The sequence below is a fragment of the Lissotriton helveticus genome, chromosome 7, assembly GCF_964261635.1.
Source record: "Lissotriton helveticus chromosome 7, aLisHel1.1, whole genome shotgun sequence".
NCBI classification, from domain to species: domain Eukaryota; kingdom Metazoa; phylum Chordata; class Amphibia; order Caudata; family Salamandridae; genus Lissotriton; species Lissotriton helveticus.
Genome location: NC_136068.1, coordinates 593,373,776 through 593,393,653, shown reverse-complemented (window position 1 = coordinate 593,393,653; position 19,878 = coordinate 593,373,776). Strand labels below are relative to the sequence as shown.

Below are 19,878 nucleotides of genomic sequence, written 5' to 3'. Positions count from 1 at the left end.
CTGAGAGATGGTGGGGAGGTGACGAGGGAAATCACCAGAAAGAAAGCAGATGGGACAGAGAGAAGCAAAGCAAGCAGAGCAGAAAGTTACCATAGTGAAATACTTTCAGCAATAGAGGGGCGAGACAGCAGGGTCATCATATGAACACAGCATAAGCAAGATGCTAATCTTTAACACAGAAGGGGCTGAGCAACGCAGTGGACAAACCTTGTTAAAGCCCAACCCTTACCCACAGAGCAGGATTGGTGAACTGGCTTCTTACCGGGTGGCACGAGGGGAAATAAGAGAGTGACAATAACATTGCAGCAGTTTGCAGCAAAAGAAACCATAAATCCCTAATAAATATACATTTAGGAGTTTGCAAAGTTTGTTGCCGAGTGAAGGGCGACTATTCACCAAACAGAAAGGTCATGTCATCTGCTGATATAAAGGCTCACTCTCTCCCCATAGTTGAACTGCCTGTGAACCTCAATGACTAACATAGGATTGAAACTGTTTCCTGCATGTGCAGAGCTGCAGACAATGTGAAAGAGTTGATGCGACTAACACGACTACAAACCCAACCCTACAGCAAACTAAGCATTGAATAGACTACAGCTGCCTCTTAAAAAACTACTAATTGCTTCAAAACTTATCCCACTGAGTGGGGGCTAAATTCTGCAGCGAAAATGCAGCACAAAAGGCACAAATCTGTTTATGTATGTGACCTGCATGGAGAAGTTCAAATCCATACAGGTTGTGAATGACTTGGTTTAAGCAGCAAGCTCTCTCAGATTCCAGCAGAAAACAGATAAACAAAATAATTAAGCATTAGGCTTGAGATAAACAAGTCATGAATCAGAGTCTGACTCAAGTGGGCTCCCACCAGAACATGGGCGGAAGCCAGTGAAGCAGCCGTATTGGCAGAACTCCGAATAGCATCACAGATGCTCTTCCACTGGAGTGGGCCTCTGGTGACTACTTGTTCCAGAAGCCCATTCAACAGTTCTATGCAAACCGTCGCTGCAAGATAATCAGTGGTGTATAATCTAGTACATATAGACCTCATGCAAGAAACAGCACCAGCTGTGGTAGCCTTCAAATATCCAGGCCAGGGCACACTGACAAATGTTTCCCTCTCGGACAAGGCAGATGCTTGAGGAGGAAAATAAAAAGGGATCTTGAATAAAACATTTCTGGTACGGGGAATTTTCGGTGGACACAATGGAATGTCCAAAATATTCAGATGTACCCTTTCTAGAGGATAGCCTAGATTGTACACACAACTTACAGTGGTATTCAGAAGTGAACACACATTTAGCGGTCTCTAAGGAGGTAAGTGATTTGGTTTGGCATGGTTTAATAAACAGAAAGAAAGAGTGCATTACCAATGTCTGAAAGAACTTAACCCTTAAGTGGAACTCTGCCATTTCAATCATCCTGGTGGGAAGGGGAATGTCAACATAGTGACAGACCAATGATGCTCTTTGCCAGTTTGTTGTAAACTGCGATCTTACTGAAGGCCCAGACATTTTACAGCAAGCAGCAATCCTCTTAATACCCATAGCCTAACACATTTGAGAACCCTCTTCCAGTTCTAATATACAAGAAGTCAGCATGTAGATACACTGAGAACAGCCAGCCTGCGGAGTTACACTGAAGCTAGCATTTGTGCAAAAACAAGCATTTTGACTCAGGAGATCAGACGTGACTGAAAAATGCAGGTTTTGAAGTGACGTTTTCAGTGTGACTGAACAGCACAACCAGTCGCACTGTCAGGCTCCTCTAGAACCAACACCACAGCACCAAATACTACCACTTTGTTTATCCAACTATAAATGTAAGGGAAACCATATGAAATACTGCTATATATTTGGGAGCGGAAAATGCAGCACCCAAGACATGGGCTTTTTTACACCATGGAAAGTCCCACTAGTGTCTATTGGTCACTGTGTTCTCTCTCCAATTCTTACTTTAGAACCTCAAGTGCTACAGCATCATCCTCAAGGACGAGTAGACTTGCAGCCCTTCTAAAGTATTCCAGTGACTACTTGGACCATAGGCCCAAGACAGCCCAGCTTAGTTTTGTTGAGAATACGGTTTTATTTAAGAATGCAGGTTTCGATCTTACTGCTTGTCTTGCTTTGAAAGGCTTGAATGCTTGGGTTGATTAAAAATCAGAAGAGCGTGAAGGTATTTGGAAAAATTACTACTTCAGTCGTGCACCGCTAAAGAACCTAATCAGTAGTGGATGAAAATAAATTATTTCCATTCAATGGAAGGTCAATTACTTTGTCCTCCACGTCCTCCTGTGGACGAGGATCATCGTCAAGAGTGGTGACTCAGAAAGAGTAGTTGCCCTGTACATGGCTGCTGTGCCTGCGGTCTTTGGGCATGACAACCGAATATTTAGCTATGAACTCACCTGTAGAACTGACCTTGCGAAGGGATCCAGTTGGGATTTGGGGGTGGAGGTGTAAGAGAGTACTAACCGTCAACCGATGAAAAGGGGACAACGAGCTGCGTGCTCATTGGCAGTTTTGAAGCATGAACTTCATAGGGATATGATTTATCATATGCATCACAATCTGTGACGTCTCTGAACATCAGAGTACAGTATGGGGTGCTGGAAGTTTACAAATCTCAGCCAAGGCAACATTGATAATAATAAAGATGTATTAGTATATTACCAATTGCAGCAGTGTTCAAAATAATACGAGGGGTGAGCAGCTCTGTTTAGGCCCTTTCTGACCACCACAAGTATTAAAATTACCAAATGGGGAGGGGATATTAGTGGAGTTGGGGAGTGGGTGTAAACTGGCCTGGTGGTAAGGATGGTGTTAAGACCATTTATCCATATATTCACTCTACGTGCAGCAGATGGGTCCCTCCATAGATTTTCAAACATTCCACATTTTATTTCACAGAAGCAGAAAAGTGTAACACCATTGATTGATTCAAGTGTCTTTGTAGATCCCTGTATACGCAAAAATCTAATGTAAATTGAGGCCAATTTGTTAGGAGCTTATGTGTACTGAGAGGAACAGCCAACAAGCTTGTGGCTTCAACCTAATTGAACAAAAGGTCAGCAACAACCTAGGTTTACACAGTCAAAGGTAAATTCTGCCAAAAGCAGTGCTTACTGATGAAAACAGAATGGAGGCTAGAAACTCATCTCATCTGCATATTTGTTTCATACAGGTTTCGGGCTGCCAGTGACTATCAGAACCATTTATGTTTGCACACGTATTAAATACAAAGTTATGTTTCAAGAGCATTTTAATGGCAAAATTCACAGTTCTGGATGACTGCCCTAGTAGTAAACCGTTACCATATCTGTGTACATAGCATAGAAGGAAAAGTGCTGGAAGAATGTACACATTTAGATTGTGGTTCACAAAGGTCTTTTACTGATATTTCAAAGATTGGCAAGACAGGACAGGATCATATACCACACTATGTGCAGGTATTTTTCAGATATTAGACACCAGTGACAAGGAAACCTGCCTAATTAAAATGGAAGCAGGCAAACCCGTCCAGAAAGAGCACATCATGCATGGAACAGCTTGAGGAATATTCTGAAGGCAAGAACTGCAAACTGAGCTCTTAGTACAGCTTACAGACTACAGACAATCTAGGACCTTTGTAGCTCTCTGATTTTAAGACTCTTGTTCTCAGGTGATGCAGCGATATGGTTTGAAGCCTATGCGTTAGCATCCAAGTTTGCCCTTTTTCTTGTGCATCATACGGATGGTGGAGAGATTCAATGTATCAAAAAACATTCATATTGTAAATGGAAGCACACCACTCAACTAAATGAAGGCTTTGCAAGTTGGTGGAGAGAAAATGTCATAGACTCGGGTACATCTTTCGAACTTATCCTAAATATTCTCAGATGGTCTGTAACGGTCACAGTTTTACTTTCAACCTAGTACTTGGTAGTTCTACATTTGCGAAAGGCAGCTTTCAAGGTAAATTGGAGCAAATCAAACATTAAACTGCTGGGAGCAGATCGTCTTTTTCTACAGCAAGAGTCTCATACTGTACTTAGATGTGCTATGAATAACTTCGAAACGGACCTTAAACGAATGGCAGGCTCTACAGACTCACTTCAAGCTACCAGAAGAGAAAAAACCATACAGGCTTTTTCCATGAAGGTGCATTCCAAAAAGGAATTGAGCCCAAGACTGCGGGGAGGAATTAGGGTGCATGGTCGGATCTTCAATGGTCAACAGATAGGAAACAAATCGGTGCATCAGAGAGGACTTGGCAAGGTGAGGTATCTACCTGCTTCTAAACTAATTAGTAGGAAGAGGGACCGTTAAGGTGAGGTGAGCAAACTGCCATCAATTGGAAAATGTAGATTATGATGACTATATTCAGTTAGACACCTGCATATCTATATTCAGTCACAGCTTCAAGGGAAAACGGAATAGATAACGGCCTACATAAGAGCAACGTAAATTTAAGTGAAACTACTTCACCTTTCTTTATTAATTACATGCACATTGTTTTCATAGGCTTTATCATGTGCACATCTTTTCCTTGTCAAGTTCTGGGTGAACTTTGGAGGCAACCCAATGGACACAGACGCATCCATACTACAGTATACGCAGCATTCCTGAGCAGGAAGACAGCTCGAGCAGGTCTCTGCCCCTCCTTTAATGAAACAGGCATCTGCAGCTAATGTTATGTAGTAAGACATGAGCACGGTCGATGATGGTGTGTTGAGTGTGATCCTCCTGAATCTGTAAGTGGAGTCAACATAATCAGACTCCAGGACACTGGTATGTCTAGTTTAGCGTTAGAGTGGGCTAGATCATTTTATCCGAGCATTTGCACGAACAGCTGCTCCTACTTTCTGTTTTTAATCTATGCTAAATTACTATTGGATACCTCAAAGTTTTACAGCACTCCACTTTTTTCCGTATATTTAAACTATACATTTGGCAAGCATCTTCTGTTAAAGATTGTGCTAGCCACCAAAGAAGACGGTCTGCTTTTTTAGCTGTTTTCTAACTGTAGATGAAGGAATGCGCTAATATTCTTTAAATCTTTCACCAATAACGATGGAGTTCAAGGTGGTTTGAAATGCTGCGGCAAAGTGGCCAGTTGGTGTCTGGTCTGAAAAACAGAGCTCTCCAAGTTCATGTGAACAGTTTAGTAACATGGTGCTGTGGCAGATGTCCAAATGAGTATTTCACTCTGAATTTCAAATGTAGTGTTGGGTGTTTCCTCCACTGAAAATTCTAAAGATCAATTTAGACAGCATCTCAAAGAACTGAAACTATGTTGGCACTATTGCTTTAAAGGCCTATTATGCAACCATGCTTATTTGGGTTCTCCTAAATATCCGATAGCCACATTACAACAGCTTCTGAATGCAATTTTTTTTTTTTTGCAGATGCAGGAGTTCTACACTTGTTCACAGTGAGTTCAAAGTGCCAAGTACGACCCACTAGGCTTACAAAAATGTTTTTAAAAAACCCAGACTGAAAATACTTTTTTTAATTGGATGTGTCTTTAAGTGCCAACTGTGCAAGTCCAACTTGCAAGATATAAAGATATGGCAGGACTTCTTCGAACCCAATCATTTTAAATTCACCAGGGGCTATTACATTAGAAACAAAACCTGCTTGCTTTCTAGATCTAGGTCGAATGAGATGTTTTTGACCTGTGGGATATTGGGTTTGTCACGAAGGCAGCCATCTTGATGATAATAATTGCTTTTAACACGCCCCCAACAACATCAAAGTGTAGTGAGAAAGGGTGCTCAGAAACATCGGCTGACTGACCAGACATCATTAAAAAATCATAAGAACTTCACTTACCCTCAATATGTCAGGACTAAGGACATTTATGTTAAAAACTAAAGAGCAAACATCCATACTAGATTATAGAATAGAGGATGTCTTTAAAGAGTGGTGAAACTAATGTGGATTCTACATTTTCCTAATATAGGACGTGTGAATGTCTGAATTGTAAAGGCTCTAGAAGACTGTTTCTGCTTTACCATTTATGTGTAAATGTGCTTAATCTCAGGTTTGGTTAGACCATGGTTCTAAAGGGCAGCCTGCACAAGGGAGAAATGACAATAAAGATTTGCTCTTGGTAATGTTTTTAGACATCAACCACCTGTTCACCTTAAGGAACTCCTACCAAGTCACTTTGGAAACTTTTTTTGTAATATCAAATATACACGGGTCTCTCTTATGACAAACCTTAACACCTTCAGCGCTACCGCGTTTACCTGCCCTGCGCTGGTAGAGGAGCAAATGGCTTGTTTGTGACAAAGCCAGCTCGTCATGAGCGCAGGGCAGGTAACGCCCATGACGAGCTGGCTTTGTCATTAGCGTCGAAGTGGTTAACCGGGTTTTCTAAATCACGCGCAAGGACCTGGTATATGACACTATGTGCTGGCAAATGTGGACTACGTCTCATTCCTTAAGAGTCAATTGTGCTGAAAATATGGAGAAGTTCCGTTTAATATGACTAATATTGCAAGCACTGATTATGGAGCCTGCTCAGGGTTGAGGGAGCAGGGTGTTCCTTTCACCACCTACAGAATTAGTAAGGACTGTGATATGAACGGCATCCGATGAACCCAGAGATTTAGTTGGCTAACAAGCAACTAATCTAGGTTGTTCAGCCAGTTCACATTAATAAACTACATTCAATATACAAGTGATCAGAAATTGAATAGTCAGCCACATACTTCATTTTGGAAATAAAGATGACCAAAACATTTAAACCACTCCTTTATAGCACTTACTGCCACCGTTATTGCCCTTTTAAAGCACTGTGAAGTACATGTGTTATATCACTGAAAAGGCCCGGTCTTCAGACTTCCAAACTACTGTGATTTGTGGAACTCGAGCATATTTCACTCACAAAATGCTAAACCAAAGTATGACTAAGTCATAACCAAAACCTTAATCTCACAGAGAATACGACTCAGCCTAAACAGGACAACATTCCAATGTCTGCAAGCTAAGAAGACTATTGAGAGGCCCAAGAATGGGCTGGGAGACCAAAACTCAAGGGTAAGTCACCAAAAGTACAACGCAGCCTACTGTAAAGCGAACACGAAAATAGAAACAATGGCACAATAACACAGAGTAGCAGGCAGGAAATCCAGGAACTCTTAATTCTTCATCTATAGCCAAAAAGGTCAAAATGCATTTAAATATGGAAGCTAATGCCCATGGGCCCCTGACCAAAGGGAAGGAGTAAAGAAAATTAAAATACCTCCCCACTTCAATTGTAATGGGACGTTGTCCAAGGAGGCTGGTATGAAGACACCCTATTAGTCTGCATCCAACAATAATCAGATGCCTTGAACTGGGAATGTTAAACCTTCTACTTACAAAGACTGCTATCCTTACAAACAAGCGCCTACTCAAGTGTCTCTAAACAGCAGGAATACTGAACGCACAAAACGCTGAAACAGCTGAATGGAGTACAATGAAGCTGGCTATTACAGAACACAGGTAGAATACAATGGATACAAGCAACACTACTCGAATTGAGTGGTTACATTCTATTTTAATGTAGCCCTACCTAACACTTATTTAAATAAGCAGAGTTAGTTTTAGTTTGCTGTTCTAAAGCGCAATCTACCTAGGTCTCCCGACATACGAATAAAAAGCGTTCCACTCAACTCCTGCAGAGAATGGGAACACCACCCAACCTGTACCCCTTCCTCTAGGGCTGCAAGGCAGGGTGGCACGTCTGCTAAGACAGGAAGGACAGCTATCCGACTACACACAACTTCGTTTGGGTGATGGGTGCGTGAAGGGAAAACAGGGGAATGCATTAACCAATGAATTTGTTCCTTTACAGTGTTTTCCATTTTTGAGCCGTAAACCGCACTATATGTGTCACACGCCACAGTAATAAAGTGTAGAATAAAGATCACCCTTTATCACAGCGATAACTGAGGTTCTTTTATCCCTCTGTGAACTCACTCCTTGTACATCTCACCTCTGCTAAGGCCCATCTGGTGCCAGCATTTCTCTGCATGTCCCACATGCTAGCACTGCCTTGAAGAAGCCCCAAAGATCTTCCTGATTAGGATAAATGCTGCCGGGTGTCACCAAGACCTACCACCCTTTCTAAATGATGCTGTCCTAATTGCTCAAATATCACTGCTACCCAATGTCTGCCAAATTACCTTGCTCGCTTAACCAAACAATGCGGACATCCACACACACACATCTTCCCTGCCCAAAAATACAGTCAGCCGCCCAAGAGTTACCTGTAAGTCCTTATGTAATAATCTCAACTTGACCCCAATTCCCACCTCATCATGACCACCCTACAAGAATTGTGAGCAGCTCCAATGTGGCAACTTATTAGTTGCAGACAAGCAAAGGGTGGGAGGGCGAGCGGACAAGAAGACAAGGAAAGGTGTGTCGAGCGCTTGTCTTGTAAAAGAGAAATGATGGTGTGCCAGTGTGTAGCAGCAGCAGCGAAGGACAAGCAAGGCCTTGACTAAGCCAGGAAGAAACATGAACTCGAGTTTAGGTCTGCAGAAGGTGTTCGTTACTCCCACATCTCTCTGACTTAATAGCACCATGCTTTGATTTAGGCGCCAGCCTTTCAGAAGCCATCACAATTTCTAGAGAAAGAAAACAGCCCCAGTGGGGAACAGCATGAGACATGCACAGAAAGCATGCAAGAATATCATTTAAACAAGATGAGTAAGGGCTCCCATGAAAACCCTGTGAGACAAGCAGGCACTGCACGGAAACATCCAAGAAATGCAATGGGAGTTGGGATTGTGCATGGAGATCGGTGAAGTGGGAACTGCAGTATTGTGAAAAAGAAACCCCAAGGAAACAAGACTAACAGGAGTGTGTTAGAGAACCCAGACAATAAGGGACTAGCAACAACACTCATGAAACACTGTGCATGCATATATTGTATAACTCAAATTATGTTACAAAGCAACAGAAGCAAAAACAGTTAAAAAAGAATTTACTTTCAGTATGTTTTGGGGTGGTGGTCCGGACTAAAAGGCAGTTCAGCAGCAAAACCACATTTCGTTGCTGAATTTTGATAGGGACCCCAACCCAATCACTGAGACACAGAATCGTTAAAAGCGTGTGAATTTAGAAAACATTTAATGCGGCAAAAAGACCGGTCAGCAGTAAAAACACTGAATTATGATAGTGTTAAAATTAAGAGTTCAATTAAAAATGAATAATTAAAATGGCCAATGCGCTTTATTGTTATGTTATGTGCATTTGTAAAGTGCACTATTACCCACGAGGGTATCCTGGTGCTGTGCAAGTGTGTGTGCCTAGCCCAGAATGGTAGGTTGGTTAATTGAAAAACCAGTCATTGGTACTTCTGGTGACCAAACATGCATATTATCGTAACCGAGTGTTGTTCCATTCATTATTAAAACAAAGCTGCAAACACAGTAAATCACAAGACAAGCCTGGACAGAAAAGAAAAACAGGCTACTTACTCAATCTGCACCCCTACTGCTGAGATCTCGTATTTAAAAGTCTAGAGGACTAAGAGTGAGTGTTGGTGTCCATCGCATTGCATGGACAACTTTCGGGGGACACACTGATGTTTTCTTGTCGCATAGATCTAAGTATGAGTAGCTGGCACAGAAGAAAATGGCGATGGGCATGTCCATGTGTTTCTACAACCACACATGCTATAGATGGATGGATAGATAGATGGATGGATGGGGGGATTCAGGTACACGTGATAATCTGAAAATGTTTAGTCAAAATATTCTTCAACGTGGTCTGGCCAAAAGGCATTAAACAGTGGTTGCAGGAAATATGGGATGGAATCATTGTGAACTCAGTGGGGAAGTGATTACTACACCTGATGCTGCTTTGAAGATTGCTAGTCCTTGACAATAAACTAGTTCAAAAGACAAACCACCAGGTAACAGAAAAACAAAACTGTTAATGAGCTGTACCAACAGTTTTGCAACATGGACTGTTCTGAAGTTACATAGTTTGCTTACGTTTGCCATCTAGTGGTTGGATGGAAAATTCATTAAAAAAAAATAAAAAGAAGAAAGTCCGCATGGGAGTCGAGACTGGATGCGCAGCTGTTGCGTGATCCTAGCGTGACGTCCCGACATGAAGCTAGCTTCAGATTGTGTCCTGGGTGCATCCCATTCCCCACTGATGCAATATACCAAGGTACCAAAGAGAAGGAAGTGAAGGAACATAAAATGCCGCCCCACTTCTATTGTAGTGAGGTGGCTTAGGTTAAGGGACAGGGCTTGTTTTGGTGTAAAGGAGAAGCTGGGGGTTAATCAGATGATCATAGGTGGATTGTGCTAGAGATAGAGGTAAATGTAAGCTTAGGGCTAGAGACAGTCGTAGCGCTAGGGTTACGGTTAAGAATAAGCATTATGGGTAGATAATATGCCTACTTGTGAATAATCAGTTGCAAAGCTCCACCTCACACAGAGGATGGACGGGTCATAGAAACGCCTATTGAAAAACACCCTTAAAGCTGCAAATGTATTACACTGATTAACTCGGCTTGCCTTTGCAGAGTGATTCAGTTACAGATTCGAATGCATTGAGTAGATGAGCAAGTGTACATTAAGTAATTCACAGGTCTGAGCTGCGGTTGGTATGAAGATTTGTTTAGAACACTTCTGTGGGGCATTGGTTTCAATACAGTCATGTTTGGGACCAGTGTGTGTTCAGCTTTGGTTTCAATACAGTCATGTTTGGGACCAGTGTGTGTTCAGCTTTAAGTGTCTGTCCTGCAGATACAGGAGAGGAGCGTTATGCTCTAATTCAGTGGCTGCCTCTTGTGTTCTTGTAGACTGTTTTCTGGTTTTATTAGTAAAGGTAAACGAGAATACTAGTAAAATGTGTGCATGCAACCGAGAATCCATTTTGGTAATCCAGACAAGCTCCCTGCCGTTCCCTCGCTTTTACTCGCAAATTAAATTAAACGTCTCACATTATGCATCTCCAGGGCTAATCGATATACAACCTCTCATTGCAAATCTGTAGTGCGCCGGGTTCTTCCTGCTCTAGTTTGTGGATGATTGAAGAAAACTAGTAGATTAATTCCTACGGAATTTAGGATAAATCTTTAATTTTCGCGGACCGCTACCTTTTCTCTTTATATAGCAAAATGGGTTATTGCTAATGTTAACAACTCACTAACTTTTCTAAAACGAGGTGATTGCTACTAAAATGCCACCTACATCTGTGCATAGGTTAGAAAGACGCTGTAGTCTCTCAGTTCATGAGACTTAACTAAGACATTAGCGTTTCAATACCAAGGAATTCTAAAGTTGTTCAATTCTTTTGATATCTTTCAAAAGGTGTCAACCACTAGAATCTTAAAACAAAACACTATTAGACTGCCTTTCTGTATACTTTTAATGTCTTTAGGTTTACTTTATTAGGGAAATGCAACATGCATGTCTGTGATACAGGGGAGAAGCTATTTCACATAATTCACATTTCAAAATGATTTTATTTCAGGGAACAATACCTTCTGCTGCCTGGCATCTGAACTTCTTTGAAGCTGCCACTCTTCTCTTACTAATACAGTGGGGCATCTGTATTCTAAGTCCCCTGGAGCTGTGCTGCAGAGGTTCATGGATTTTGGATTGATGTATGTGAAGGTACCTTTCAACTTTGTGAGCTTCCTGTGCGGTACAAGGAAAACCTTCTCCAACTGTGAAAATCGCATGTGCGGTGTCCATCTAGGTGCCATCGATTTTATTGGCACGTTAGATGTCTGCATCTTCTGAACTACCAAATATACATTTAGAAGAAAAGTAAGCATAATTAATGTTACATACCAGAGGAAGGAGAATCACCCTCTTGTGAAAGTGCTAGTTAGTACTTGAATGTTTAATCCTGACATTTCGCATTTTCTTTTGTCGTGCATAAAATGTCAGGCCTGTGTCGCACTTTAGTTCTTTAAACTCTAATATTGCAGCTTCAGACGTTGGTTGTAGTTTTCCAAGCCTGTGCAAAGAGTTATTCCTGTGTTTAACATGCACGTGCTACATCTCTCGTCCTTCCTGTGATAACTGGAGTAAATATGTTCCTTCTGGAATCCACTGCATTGAATCATTATGGCACCTTCCTGCATATTGGAACCCAAAAGGACTTTAACACGGATCCTAAGGTTATCTGTTCCAATATATTCATGTGCAAAAATATGGTCACGCTTTGCACTTACTCTCCCGCCTTGCGAGGGATGGATCCATTTTAATCATCTAGGAATGTGAATATATACTAAGTCTCCCAAGGGTGGACATACATATACAAACTCTTGAAGGAAATGACTACCTTGTATAAAACAGTCATTCGATCATCGACAGCTACACCCCTTCAGCCTGTGACCATTGTTTGTGCAGCAATTCTCGCACTGGTTTATGAGCAGACTGGCATTGACAATAAGTTTAATAAAGGACATCAGCATTCCCACCAAATGTATCACTGCCTTCACTGTCAGAGACAGGCATCTATCTGGCAGAGGGTAATCTGCTTGGAGGATGAAACACTGAGCTAAAGATGCCAACATGCTTTTTGTGTATAATGACCATCAAAGTGTTTTCTTGAATAAGGTTTAAAATGTGATTTCGGATGCTCAACACAAACTCCAACATGTAGAGTATCTGGTCTGTCTTCTTTTTACTTGGTTAGCACCTTTTAAAAAACTCCCTCTTAAGAGCTAGTTATTTAGGTAAGGATGAATACCTTTGTCTTATAGCACATAGTGTACACTCTGTGAACTGATTTTATGCCAAATGGTAGGAGACAGAACTGGTATTGTTTTTTGTCTTGTGATCTTCAGACCTCGTGTTTTCAAAACGTCTCCTTCCATCCTTGATGGTTGTCATACAGAGTGTTGGAGTCTTTAAGTAAGAGTTCATTAGTCTGATGTACACCATAGGACTTAGTGTTCCTCCTCCTTAAGGGCTTCAGGAAACTGATTAAAAGTATTTTCTCCTTTCCTGAATTGGGCAGTTGTTCTCATGCGCCATTTCGCTGCCAGTGCAGTAACTACTTGCAGTGTTACCTTTTTCCTGGCTTGCATTTCTCTCTGTTACTGCTCCCGGGACACCATCATCCATCTGTCCTAGATGATTCCTTCACACTATTCCCAAATACCCTAGGCTGGGGGGGGGGGGGGTGTGTGTTCAGTGTAAGCATTAGGAGGCCATCTCCTCGTTTGCCATTCCTGTCCAGGGTGTATGTCCTCCTCTACAGTGAGGTGGGGTTGTAGATTTGCATCTGTCCTGCAAACACTGCCTTGGAAACGTACGGCTGGACTTCATCTCCTTGCCAGTTTTCTTATTGTCAGTTCACCACAGAGTGTGTGGTACACGTTTTCTTTCCAGTCTTCTACAAAGCCATCAAAGGGCACATTTTGTAGCTGTGGTTGGACCTCAAACCTAAACCAGGATACCTCAGCCAAGTGGTGAGCTTAAATTGTAGTCCCATAGTGACTTCCCCTACACGTTTTAATACTGGTCCAAGCACTTTGTAATGATGTTGTTGAAAAATTCTGCCCCTTGCCCGCTGCATTCCTCTAATTTTATTTCAGCAATGCTCTTTTTGAAGATGTTAGTGAGTCGCACGTCAGTCCATGTGTTTCTATTCTTGCTGTATGAAGTGGAACGTTGCAGTTTCTGACACTATTTCTGAGGAGGTATGCCCTTCCTCCTACTGGACTCACTTTATGTACATGAGGACCTGAAATTCAAGTGTATATTCATTTTCTATCTTGAAAAAGCCTAGTTGGAAGAAAAGCACTTCTGTTTTATCACTTGTTCTAGCAAATATAGGCATGTCTACTTTTTGCCTCTGGTGTTGGGTTTGAATAAGAACTCTTTCTGCTCTTCATTTAAATGAGCAACTATTAATGCTGCTCGTTACAGAATTATATTAAAGGTCATCTGATTCTCAAAAGGGAGAGCTGAACCGATTTGTTCCACCCCAACTGGGGCTAACTCCTGTTGCAGTCCAAGACTTTTACAACTTTCTCTCTTATGTAAACTTCTTTGCCACGTTAGTAAGACTTAAAATTACTGTCTGCTGGGGGGTCCATCTTAGGTGAAACCGTTCTCTCTATCTCTGTAGGCCTGGTAAATTAGTTGGGTGATGTCGATAAAATCACTGTAGTGGTAGGCAGAATGATCAATTTCATGACTGTTAGCACTTTGAAAAAAGAACAATTGATGGACAGAATGCAGAACAATGTCATACATTCACCCCAGTACAGAGATCTGGGCCTAAATCCATCGTTTTTTGCTCACCATGTCATTCCGGTTTGAACCCAGACATATGAAAATCAGTCTTGACCCTGTGCCCAATGGGAACAGTCCAGCTCGAACTGCCAGGCCAGTTCAAGGCCAGTTCCTCCCTGGACTGGAAACAAGCATCCTAGGACCGGTTTCGGGGTTTCACCCGTCATCAGCCAGGATAGCTTGACTCCAGTGGCATGGAGAGCATGGGACCCACGTCTAGGCCTACTCGTCCCACTCTGGTGACAAATGCAAAAAGAACAATTGACGGACAGAATGTAGAACAAATTGGTATGCCCAGACGTGGGTCCCCTGCTCACTTTGCCACTGGATTCAAGCTAGCCTGGCTGATGAAGGGTGTTACCCAGAAACCGGTACCAGGATTCTCGTTTCCATTCAGGGAAGACCTGGCTTGGCAGATCGGGCTGGACTGTTCCCATGAGGCACAGGGTCAAGACTGATTTGCCTATAGCTGGGTCTGACCTGGGGTGGCGAAGTGAGCTAAAGAATGATGATGGATTCAACCCAGATCTGTGACTGGGGGTGAGTGCCTGAAAAGCTTTAGTGCTCCGTCCATCATCTCCTTGTGTTTGCTTTGTTCACCCTAAGTTGGCAAGGTATGCTCAGACGTGGGTCCCTTGCTCACTTTGCCACTGGTTTCAAGCTAGCCTGGCTGATGAAGGATGTTACCCAGAAACCGGTTCCAGGGTTCTTGTTTCCGGTTCACGGAAGACCTGGTTTGGCAGTTCGGGCTGGACTGTTCCCATGAGGCACAGGGTCAATACTGATTTGCAAATAGCTGGGTCTGAACTGAGGTGGCGAAGTGAGCTAAAGAATGATGATGGATTCAACCCAGATCTGTGACTGGGGGTGAGTGTCTGAAAAGTTTCAGTGCTCCGTCCATCTCCTTGTGTTTTCTTTGTAAGCACATTGAGACAGAGTATTCTGTCAGAAGCCCAATTGCTCTTCTTTTTATGCCAACTTCTCTCCTTGCTCCTGTAATTGAACCTTTCAGTGACACTGAGAAGCTACCTTTCAAAGGGATGTGGATATTTAGATTTTGGTACGAACTATACAGATCCCTCCATTTCCTTCAGCCCTACCTAACTTTTTTCGGAGGCTACAGTGGCTTAGGTTTGCGCAGTGTGCCCTCATTGGAGGCTGCTGTTTCTTCCTTATTAAAGTATTCCCAAAAGGTACAGCCTCAGCAACTTCTTACACAGTAGCTAAGAATGAACCAGCATTGATCGATGTGCATTTACAGCTCAACATTACTGCTTTTCACTTGGAGTATTTTGAGGCTTGATATTTGTGCAAACATTGCATCCGACCACAGAACTGTCAAAGTCAGTCGTGGGTACAAATCCCATATTTGTGGATGAGGATCTGCGAATAGGGGCAGATTAACTAATTTTCATGTGTAGAAAACTGGCTCCTTATATAGGATGCCAAAATGCGGTATACTGTGCAAATAGTCGAGGTATCCCTTGTAAGTGGAAAGGGATTCGCTCTAGCAAACCCAAGGTGCTCTCTTAGGGGGGGTACTGTGGTAGAGCAGCCAGAGGCTTATCAGAGAGGAGTGTTACACATCTACAGTATACACACAGTCAATAAATGACACACACGACTCAATAAGGAGATCGACACCAATTTATAAATAATAACACTCAACTTTATATAATATTTGGCACCAAGCTCATCACAATCAGGTACTTCCGTTTGGAAATATACATTTTTATTGTTTTCAAAAGTTGCCAGTCCAAATTTCAGAGGCAGCAATTTTATCCTATGAAGGAAAAACAAATACTGCATGCAAACACTTCACAGCGACTTACGAGACCAATCTCCTGGACTTAAGTTGAGTATGGGGCAAGGTCCACAGCAACACCAACTGGTCACCTCGGTGGGGTGGCCGGGTGCAATACAGAGTTGGGTGCCCTGCTGAAGTCAATGGGGATTGGTCTGGCTAAAAAGAGGCTGCAGGTTTGGACTGGGGGGGGTGGGGGGAGGAGGCAGTCTGGCAGAACCAACATGGGCACTCTGGTCTCACAATGCTCTGGTACGTGATGACACCTTTGGTCCTTTTCTCCTCGGGAGAAGGCGGCTGGCTGCAGAGATGTCCTGAAGCATCGAATTTTCATCACCTGAGACACTCGCGGTAGATGGGGCCTGTACAAAGAGGCTGTAACGGGTAGAGCACAGTTGGCAGACCCAAGATGGGCTTCGGCTCTGAAGGGTCTGAGGACCACGCTGGTACTGTTGGTCCAGGTCAACTCGGGTTAGGGGGCACGGGTGCAGTGCTGCTTTACGGTGTTGGGTTTTTGGCGGTTCAAAGTCCTTGCAGCTCTTCTGGGGTGCCTGCTGGATGCCGGATGCCAGGGAGCAACTCCGTTACTCACAGGAGTTCCTGGGTCTTGGGCGAAGGCTGGAAGTTCTCCAAGGCTTTTGGAGGCATAGGCAGATGCAGGACAAGTCGTCTTTGGAGCAATTGTCGAGGACGGCAGACAGACCGGCAGGGTTGGAGCCAAGTCAGTTACTGGTATTCAGTTCAGAACCAGTCAGCCGGCACACTAGTAGTTGGTAGGTTTTCAGGGGGCACCTCTAAGGTGTCCTCTGGGTCCATGTATTAATTAATCCATCACTGGAATCACTGTGGGTTTGTTAATACAAGATGTTTGAAACCAAACATCTTTTAATTTCATGAAACCATCATGTCGCTGTGGAACTTGTTTTTGACCAGTACAAAGCACGTTTTTAAAATGACTTCCCTAATCACTTGTATTGGCATTCATTGTACTGGTCAGAACAGGGGCATAATTTGCTCATGCAGATAGGTCTACACATGTAGTATAGTGCACCTTGCCTTCAGGCTTTAAGGGCTGCAGTAGAGATGATTCATCTATACTGCATGCAGTGTTGACAGGCTTGGCACACAGGGCTTTGTGCCATGTCGTGTTTTAACTTTTGTCTGCACCAAGACATGCAGCCTGCAATGGCAGTCTGATTGAGTTAGGCGAGGGTCCTTTAGGGAGGCATAATACATGCTGCAGACCGTGGGGACTCTCTTTAGTACCCATGCCCTAGGTACCTGGCATACCATTTACTAGGGACTTACAGGGGTGCTAAAGGTATTGCCAATTGGGGGAACAAATGAACAGTTTTAGGGAAAGATCTGGCATGGAGGACCCGGATAAAAGGAACCCAGTGCATTTTCTGTCAAAATTGCACTGAATACCAGGCAAAAAGTGGGGTGACAATTCCAAAAAGGGGCACTTCCTTACATGATGTAAAGCTCAAAAATGTAGGGCTTACCCATAAATCAACAAAGCCAACAATTAAATTACCTAACTTCGGTAATGCTCTTTCTGGTGGATACTCCAATTGCAAATTCCTCACAGGGGAATACCCCCCCAGAAGCCAAACTGGATTCAGAAAGTTTTTTTCAGCAGTGCTCCAGCACACCACTAGCTGAAACTGTGTAGCTCTGCGTTGAATCCGTACCACTCTTTAAGTGACCGGGTGGAGCTGCATACAAGCGCCTTGTCTGCATGCTGTTGTCTGTTTCTGTGCCATCTGACGCAGAGTGTGAACAATTATTAGTATCAATGTGCTGATCTGTGGACTGGCCTTTTTTTAAAAATATCGAATGGTCCCAAGTGAGAGATCAGAGACGTGGGAGGGTAGTGAGGAATCTGTGGTTAGATAAAGGTAATTACCAGAAAGAGTTACCGAAGAATACGTCTAACAAAAGTAGTACTTCCTCAGGTGAAAGGTCTGTGGAGTGGATTCAAACCAAATAGTCCTGCAGGCCAGAGCTGGAAAAGTGTCCTTCCTGCCATACCCGACAGTCAAGACAGTACAGCTTTGTGAACATATGCGATGATGCCCATGGCGAAGCCTGGCAAATGTCAAGGACAGGTACACCGCGAGCTGTGAATGCAGTGCTAGCAGCCTTAACCATAATAGAGTGCAGGCTCAGACCTTCCAGGATGCTGCTTCTTGGCCAGTGCATAGCAGGTCTTGATGCAGAGGACTAGCCACCTCGGCTGGTGTTCACTCATGTGACGAACAGACGTAGCTGCAGTGAGAAAACAGCCGTCATAGTGAGGAGATGCAGCAAGCTACTATGCATAGCCTCAAAGGGGGTACATTTGAGAAACGTCAAGACCAAGTTACGGTCTTACTGTAGCATTATAAACAGCTTAGGTGGAAACATGCACATCAAGCTTTTAATATATCTCACCACAACAAGGGATATATACAAGGACAGTTGGTCCGATAAACGCAGGAAGGCTGAAAGGTCTGATAAACAATCTTTAATAGTGCCCAATGCAAGGCCTTGCTGGGCTATAGATAAAACAAACAAAAGGACGTCTGACCGCTTTGATTGTGAAAGAGCAATATTATGAGCGGCACACTAGGCCACAAACCTGTCCTAGTGCCCGATATAAATGGATTTTGCAGAAGGTGCATGTCAGCAAGGATGGCATCCACCAACTTAGCCGACTGGTCAAGCACAGTCAATTACCACCAATATTCTCCATGCATGCAGGTGCATATTGGTACATCAGACAATCCTCCTGAAGTGGTAACCTAATCAGAGGAGAGATGCTCAAACCCGGAAGTTCCGGGTAACACACTCTCCCAACCCAATTGGAAGCCAAAAGGATGACTTCATCCTGGTTGTTTCTTGATCCTTGATCTTTTCCAGAAATTGGGGAAAGAGGGACAGGGCGGCCAGGTGTACAGGAGCCCATCTCCTAATGAGTGTTCTTGTGTGTAGGAAACTGGGTTTGTGTTGCTGTACCCCACCTCCCAACTTTATGCCCCTTTTTAAGGTAGCTACTATATGCTGTTATTTTTAAAACTCTGACAGTGCACTGAGGTCAGCTAACCAGACTTCAGTGCTAGTGCTCCTTCCTTAAAACAAGGTGCCATAATTGTAATACAATTCGTAAAGGACTTTAGCACATCTGTAAGTCCTTAGTAAATGGTACCCCTGGTACCTAAGGCATGGGTTCTAAAGAGGGTCCCTAAGGGCTGCAGCCTATCTTATGCCACCTTAAGGGACCCACACACAAATTCCACAAAGACTGCAAAGAAATGGTACCTGACATTTTACACTAGTTTAGCAAAATGTTTTTTTTCCTGCTTTCATTTTTTAGGTCGAGCCTAGCAGAGCGCATGCGCTGCCCTGCGAGGCTTCCTGTGGCTTCTCGATGTGGGTCTGATTCGTCCCACACATTGTATTGGCTTTTATGAATGTCTTTCAATAATGAAAGCACGTAACTGGCTAAAGGCGTGTGCATGTCCCACCTCTTTTCTAATGTTCACTCGCACGGCATTTTGCTCTTGGGAGCTAGCAGCCGCGTGCAGGGTGGTAGTTGCATTCCTCGTGGGTCAGGTTACTATTTCCACACAACGTGCCGTCCTGTCGCTTGTTTTGCTTGCTAAGGCTTTCGATGCAGTGAAGTGATTTAGTGAGCGCGAGTACATTCAATATCTACTAGCCGCTGGAAGCACGATCACTTCACTGCACCGAAAGCAACCCCCCTCCTTCAGAAAGACACTCACCGCCCAGCTAGAAGGACTTCTCAGCACCCATTCAATGGAATGCAGAGCAGTGCAGC

General features: G+C 43.3%; 1 protein-coding gene across 5 annotated transcripts in view; it reads right to left on the bottom strand.

Moving 5' to 3' along the window:
* The window catches only part of GRK6 (G protein-coupled receptor kinase 6), a 697,925-nt gene that overhangs the window by 310,939 nt on the left and 367,108 nt on the right, over positions 1-19,878 (bottom strand). The window contains exon 16 of one of the 5 annotated variants that reach the window (XM_078652754.1): positions 8-8,599. The exons of the other annotated variants lie outside the window; for them this stretch is intronic. Within the exon in view, the coding sequence (XP_078508880.1) occupies positions 8,591-8,599 (9 nt within the window). The 3' untranslated portion in view covers positions 8-8,590. Of the gene's footprint in view, positions 1-7; positions 8,600-19,878 lie in introns of those variants that run through there. 5 annotated transcript variants of the gene reach the window in all.